The sequence below is a fragment of the Merops nubicus genome, unplaced genomic scaffold (genome assembly GCF_000691845.1).
Source record: "Merops nubicus isolate BGI_N331 unplaced genomic scaffold, ASM69184v1 scaffold10767, whole genome shotgun sequence".
Lineage (NCBI taxonomy): Eukaryota > Metazoa > Chordata > Aves > Coraciiformes > Meropidae > Merops > Merops nubicus.
Window position 1 is genome coordinate 1 of NW_008618319.1, and position 7,134 is coordinate 7,134.

A 7,134-nucleotide genomic window follows, 5' to 3' on the forward strand; every position below is an offset into this window, starting at 1 on the left:
GAGGGGGCGAATGGCCGAGCCGCGAGAAAACTGCAGGAAACGGACAAGAGAAATAAGGAAGGCGGTCGACCGAGAGCCAGACTTGTACAAGTCGCAGCGACTGGGCTGGCTTAGGAACCAGGCTGAGGGAGCTGGTTACCAGAATTCTCCAAACTTTCCTGCACACTGACCGCATTGCAATTTGTATCAATGAAAAATTATTTTTAATGAATCAACTAAACACCGTTTTAAAAAGTAGCTGCCTATTGGCTCCCACTTAAAAGGCACCCCCCTACAAAGCAGATAGGGGCTATATGGAGTTTGCCCAGGATATCCTGAGTCTTGTAAAGAGCAGCAGGCTGATCAGTCTGTTGTTTTGGAACAGGTGAAGGGTGAGGAAGAGGAGGAAAACACCTTGGAAGTGAGAGAGACTAAAGTTAAGGGCAAAAGGTGAGTGTTGCTCTCTAAGTCGTGTGTCTGGGTTCCACCATTGTCCTCATAGTGGGGCAGAAATACTACCCCAGTCTCACATACCTGGAGATCCTAGACTCCTTTGTTCCTGAAAAGTTCCACTCCGTTAAGACTGCATCCTGGGATGCTACAGAGCCAGGGAGCACAGTTCATGCAGGCAGCCAAACAATTCCTGCAGCTCAGGAGGCCCCAGTAGAAGTCCTTCCCTTCCCCTCAGATACTCCTTCCACAGGAGACTGAGCAGGTTTAGATTTTAGCTGAGCCCAGCATGTACCACCCACAGCTGCCAGTGAGGAGAGGGTCCAGTAAGGGAGAGTCTCTTAAATGCAACCCAGGTGCTGTTAGGCTCAGCTGTGCTTAGTCTTTTGTACTTAGTGCCTTAATGATGCCCCATTCCTTCATTAAGGGATATCAGTTAAGAGAAGCCTTACAGCTATGGTCATGCTCTTACCCATTGCTCCCTTTGATTCCTTATGATCCTGCTTTTGGGCCACCAGGCATGCCCTGTCCATTCACTTCTATCATCATCTTGGTCCATCTGGTGCATCCTTACAGGCTTGGTGAAATCTCAGTCCTTTCTGTAGAACCTCAGTCCCCAGCTGTGCTCATTTTCAGGCTGTTCCTTAGTTTCAGATCCTGTGGACAAAAGCTGAGAGTGAACAGACTTTGTGGGAACAGTCGCTGACAATGTTTGTGATTTGTCTTCTGGACATGTGCACATGCTTCCTCTCACTCAGATTGTTCTTGTCACCTGGAGAAGAGCAGAAACTGCCCCATTGAAGCACACTTTATAAATGCAGGTCTAGGGAGGAGAGTGTGTCACAAGGGGGTGTTTCAGGGGTTGGATCTAATTGCTCTCTCAGGGGAGATCTCATGTGACTTACCTGCTCTTCTCCCTTCCAGTGGAAAATTCTTCTCTGTGAAGCTGCCATCTCCTTTGGCACCAGGAGCCAAGGTCCGTGTATCTGTTGAAATGGTTTTCACCCATGTCCTGCAGCCCTACCCCACACACATCACCCAAAGTGAGAAGCAATTTGTAGTCTTTGAAGGAAATCACTATTTCTACTCGCCATACTTCACCAAGACCCAAACGACCCGGGTTAAACTGGCCTCTAGGAACGTGGAGAGTTACACCAAACTGGGCAACCCTTCCCGCACCGAGGACACGATTGAATATGGCCCCTTCAGGGACATTCCTCCATACAGCCAGGTAAGTGTCTGTGGGAAGAGGTCGTGGCTCTGCAGCGAGTGTCACGCAAACAGGCCACCCGTGTCCCAGAGGCTGGAGTGGGCAGCAGAGGCCTCTGCAGAACCACTGGGCAGGCCTGTGCCAGGGCTGGAGCACAGAACGCACATTCCAGCAAGGTGCTCCAAGTCCAGCGTGACTCCTGACCTCAGCTTGGCCTCCACAGAGCCAAACCAGGCCTGTCTGTGTGTTATTTGGTTTATCTTTTTTTCCTTGTTAGGACACTCTGAAGGTGCACTATGAAAATAACAGTCCATTCCTGACCATCACCAGTATGACCAGAGTCATCGAGGTGTCTCACTGGGGGAACATTGCAGTTGAAGAGACGGTTGATTTAAAGCACACAGGAGCAGTGCTGAAAGGGCCTTTCTCCAGATACGACTACCAGAGACAGCCGGACAGTGGGATCTCGTCTGTCAAGTCTTTTAAGGTTGACATTTTGCATAATTTTTTTTTTTTTTTTTATTGTGGCTTCCCCCTCTCTAACATCCTGGGGGAGGGAGGAAATACCAAGTTTTCCTTTTCTTTGGTAACCATAGCCAAGTTATAGGAATATTAAAGTTCTGATCTATTTTCAGAGAAGGCTCAGGCTAGGATAGGAGGAGCTTTTGGAGGCAGAATTAGGAGGCTTTATTGCATCTGTTGGCCAAACAAACTGCATATAGCAGGGCTTGTTGTGTTTCTCCACACTCCCACCCCTCCCGTATCAGAGACCCTCTAAAACCCTTAATCCCAGTGCTGACAGCTCTGCTTTCCATTTTCCGCTGTGGAAGGGCCATTCATTCTGTCCCCACTCTCTTACTTTCAGAGTTGTCTTCTCTGTCATAGCCTCATCAGGTTCAACAGTATTAATTGGAAACTCACCTGTTCAGTCCTGGCTCACAAAGCACTCGGGTCAGAGCTGTGGCTCTGCTAGCCAGATGTGAAAAGTATGACACGTTTTCATCTGAACTAAACCCTTTCTGGCTGCCTGAAGCCTCCGGTATTGATTGTTGTAATTCTCTGAGGTGGTGTGGCCAAACAGAAATCTCATTTTGCGACGCGTAAAGGCAGGACGCTCAGTGAGCTAGGGCAGCAGGCTGGAGGGAAAAGGGAATTGCTGTCCTGGTGGGCATGATGAGATCCCTTGCTGTCTGGGATATTTGGAACTGGGATGGAGGAAAACACGTTCATTTAGAAGCCAGGCGATTCTAGTGCTGGCAGCCACTTCTGTGGCTGGTTGCTTTCAATGGCACGGTTTTACCGCTCCGTGCGACCGAATGGGCATTCTGTCATCTCGTGTGGCACTGCAGCTGCTTGGTGCTTGGTGCCCCTTACTGCTCTGGCCACTTTCCCTGGGAATGACTCCTGGCCAACGCGCTGGCTGTGGCTTCTCTCCGTACAGACCATCCTCCCAGCTGCTGCTCAGGACGTCTATTACCGAGATGAAATCGGGAACATTTCCACCAGCCACCTCCTTGTCCTGGACGACTCCGTGGAGATGGAGATTCGGCCCCGCTTCCCTCTGTTTGGGGGATGGAAAACCCATTACATCATCGGCTATAACCTGCCAAGCTATGAGTACCTCTACAACCTTGGTGGGTGGCACGGGAAGGGAGTAAGAAACCTTCTCCTCTGTGTTGAAAGGTGGTTGCTGTGCAGTAAAGGATTCAAAGCTGCGGTGTACTGCACCTTAGCAACAACAGTTGCTAGCTATTATTTCTAGAATATGCAAATCCAGCTTCTTTTTTGTGCTTCCTTCAGGTGTTTGTAGATAGCTGGTTAAATTATACTGTGTGAGCTGGCGCCCCCTGCTGCACAATGTGTCCATCGAGTTCCACGCTTGCTTCTGTTAGAACCTGAGCTTCAGGATTGCCCCTTGTCCTTTGAGGAATTGTAACCACCCTGTGATCTGCACTCTCTTAGGTGATCAGTATGCCCTGAAAATGAGGTTTGTTGACCACGTGTTTGATGAGCAAGTTACGGACTCTCTGACTGTGAAGATCGTCCTGCCAGAAGGTGCCAAGTAAGTGTCATTCCTCCTGGCTTGTTACTGCAGACTGTGCTGTGTTGGTAGCAATTCTCCAGCTGACTTTAGTGGCCTGAGGACAGCAAAACAAAACCATGACTGTGCATGTGGAGGAGACCTTGGAACACAGCTTTACTTCCTTCTAGATTGTTTAAACTGCGTGACTGGCCCTGTGCTAGAGGTTGTGGTTGACCAGCCACATCCTAGGTTACATCATCTCAAACACTGTAGAGACAGACCTACAGGATTGTCTGGCTTTCTCTACAGGAACATCCATGTAGACAGCCCCTATGAAATCAATCGTGCTTCAGATGAGCTTCATTACACATATCTGGACACTTTTGGACGTCCAGTTATTGTGGCACACAAGAACAACCTGGTGGAGCAGCACATCCAAGACATTGTGGTGAGTGTGTCCTCTGCTTGGTTTGCCTGAGCAGTTGTGCCTGCTGAATTCAGCAGCACGGTCAAAGCACCAGTTTTGCATTCTAGAAATAAATGTTTGCTGGACTGCGTGGCTGGTTCCATTGTGCCTGAAGAGAACTCTCTCTTCTAGGTTCATTACACCTTCAACAAAATCTTGATGCTGCAGGAGCCTCTGTTGGTGGTTGGAGCCTTTTACATCTTGTTTTTCACTGTGATTGTCTATGTGAGGCTGGATTTCTCCATCACTAAGGTACTGTGTGACAAAGAGCCCTGTGGGAGCATCGGTGGTTTACTCAGCTGATGGTTGGAGATTTTTCATGCCAGTAATTCTCACTGAATGTTCCTGCCAGTCAGATATTTTACTAGACAGCCCTGTTTTTGTGCTGCCTGAGCACAAAATAATCCTGCAGGGTTTGAGCTGTTGTGCTAAGGCTAATCAGAGTTTTGCCTTCTGGATAAAAAAAAAATCCCTCCTGAGAAGCTGGGATGTCCCAATTCTCTTGCAGCGTTTTCACTTACCTCTTGTTAAGCTTTGTTGGATTAGACTGAGTGCTGAAAGGTGCTTGCCCTAGTCAGTGCTTGTACCATGCACCTTGTTACTGTCAGTTGACAATTACAAAGGGAGCAGTTCCTGGAAACAGGCCTGTGGCACACTGCAGGCACGGCTTGGTGCTAGTCAGAGATATCCCTGATCTTCCCTCCTGTTCTCTTGCAGGATCCAGCTGCTGAAGCCCGCATGAAGGTTGCCTGCATCACGGAGCAAGTGCTTACTCTGGTGAACAAGAGGCTGGGGCTGTACCGGCACTTTGACGAAGCAGTGAATAAATACAAGCAATCCCGGGACATCTCCACCCTCAACAGTGGCAAAAAGTCTTTGGAGACGGAACACAAGGCCCTGACAAATGAAATAGCCTCTTTGCAGTCTAAACTGAAGATGGAAGGCTCTGACTTATGTGATAAAGTAAGAAATTCTAGTTTACTTTTTGAAGCTTTCCTGTTCTTGGCTCTATTCAGGTATTCTCGGTGAGTTTTAATTTGGGGTTTGATTTCTGCAGCCTCTATTTTAATTATTGTTTTTTCCTCTGCAAATGGCTCGATCCCTGCCAGGGTGTGTGAAGATCAGTTTTTATTTTTGCAGTAATCTTGGTTATGCAGCCCTCTGACTGCTGCTGGAAAACAGCTGCTTGTGCTGTTTCTTAAACAGCCCTTGAGCCAGCTGCACAAGTACAGGTGAATGCTTCTGTAACACAATCCTGATGCTTCTCATTGAGCTCATGGCAGGACACTTAGTCAAAAATGGAAACTATCAACACATTATCAGTTCTGACTTTACTACTGACACCAGCCAAACCAAAATCTGCTCCTTCACCTCTTATTTTCATTCACGTGTGGATTTGGTGCTGACAGAATTTTAGTAACATGATGCTCCTCAGGAGTGTTTTGCTGCACCATGTTGAAAGGCATGGCACAGTGAGCACACACCCACTATCCTGTCCTTCATCTACTGTATTTCAACACTTACCTGGAGCAGCCACTTAACCCCAGTTGGGGGACACTTTATTCTCTAAGGCCCATTCGGCCAGCAGCCACCTTGCTCAGTCTGTTCCTAACTTGAAGAGTAGCTGTCATTGCAGACCTGCTTCTCACACACCATTAACTGCAGGGACAGAGCTTTCAGCTGTCAGAGTTCTGATTTAGCTTGAAGTCTGTACAATCTGTCTCTAAACACTCTTAATAGCCATTCCACCTGTCTCCTGCCAATATGGCTCCTGGGTCCTTGGAGCCACTTTACCAGCGCTGCTCAGTTGTCCATTCATGAGATACTCATAACATGGTGCTAGAGAGAGGCGATGGTTCAGGAAGCAATATTCAGAGATTGGAGACACTTACACTTACCACTGACTTCATCTTTTGCTCCTGCTCTACCATGCCTTCTTGTCTCACTTCACTGCAGGGATGTTTATTGTCTCCCCTAATGCTCCCTTTGGTTCTTACCCTTTAAGGTAAGTGAGATTCAGAAGCTCGATGGCCAAGTCAAGGAGCTCGTTCTGAAGTCCTCGGTGGAGGCCGAGCGGCTGGTGGCCGGCAAGCTGAAGAAGGACACGTACATTGAGAACGAGAAGATGCATTCCAACAAGCGCCAGGACCTGGTCACCAAGATCGACAACATCCTCGACGCCCTGTAGCTCTGCTTCAGTGGCCGCGTGCAGGGGAGAGGTGTGAAGGGAGACGAGAAGCCTGGGAGTGAAACTTTGAGCCAAAACTCCTCCCCAGCAAAATTAGGGGAAAAGTTGATGTGAAGTGTCTGAAAGTGCTTTTTGGTTTTAGATTTTTCTAGAGAGCCTGTCTGCTCAGCAACCTGTGCTGTGCAAGGGACCATGACATCATGCTGTTTGGCTGGTTAACAGGGTTTCTTCACCAGAGGTGAGACTCAGCCGGGTTATAAAACAGCCTCCTGCTTTTGGTTTTCGCTGTGTGGATGTGCCCTGACGGAATGCACCCCACCAGCCAGTCTGAGCACAGACACACTCATGACAAATCTGAATGTCACATTTCCAGAAAGAATAAAAGATAACCTTTGTTCTACTTTGAAATAAAACAGTCACTGCCTTGCCTTCACATGTTGTGCCGGGGTGGGGGGCCCTATCCTGCCCGCAGCCAGTGCAGTTCCCTGGGGAGCAGGGTTCAGCCCTGAGCACTCCTGCCTCCCATCAGCTGTGTGCCTTGAAGGCAGAGCTCTGCCACGCCATGAGGCCCTGGCCCAGGCAGAGGAGAAAGCCAGGCCCTTGTTCCCTAGGGATGTGTGTGCACCTGCACCCTTAGAGGGAGAAAAAATGCACAACAGAGCCCCTCGTGCCAGCCTCACTTCCTGCTTCCCTGGCTTCCCTGCCGCGGGTGACTGCAGTCGCTGCATCCCCTGCTCTGCCCAAGGTGGCCCTTGCACCAGCTGGGATACCCGGGGGGTGCACACAATTCCCTGCTGACTTCAGTCTCCTAAGAAATC

At 49.0% G+C, this 7,134-nt stretch overlaps 1 protein-coding gene across 1 annotated transcript; it reads left to right on the top strand.

Annotated features, from left to right (window-relative positions):
* Positions 1–364: 364 nt before the first annotated feature.
* On the top strand, positions 365–6,716 carry RPN1 (ribophorin I; the record flags this gene model as incomplete). The annotated part of the gene is made up of 9 exons (XM_008943399.1): positions 365–429; positions 1,354–1,660; positions 1,917–2,126; positions 3,081–3,273; positions 3,602–3,701; positions 3,972–4,110; positions 4,261–4,380; positions 4,846–5,091; positions 6,134–6,716. Coding segments are annotated over 9 exons (1,563 nt in total), but the record flags the coding sequence as incomplete, so codon positions are not given.
* Positions 6,717–7,134: the final 418 nt, after the last annotated feature.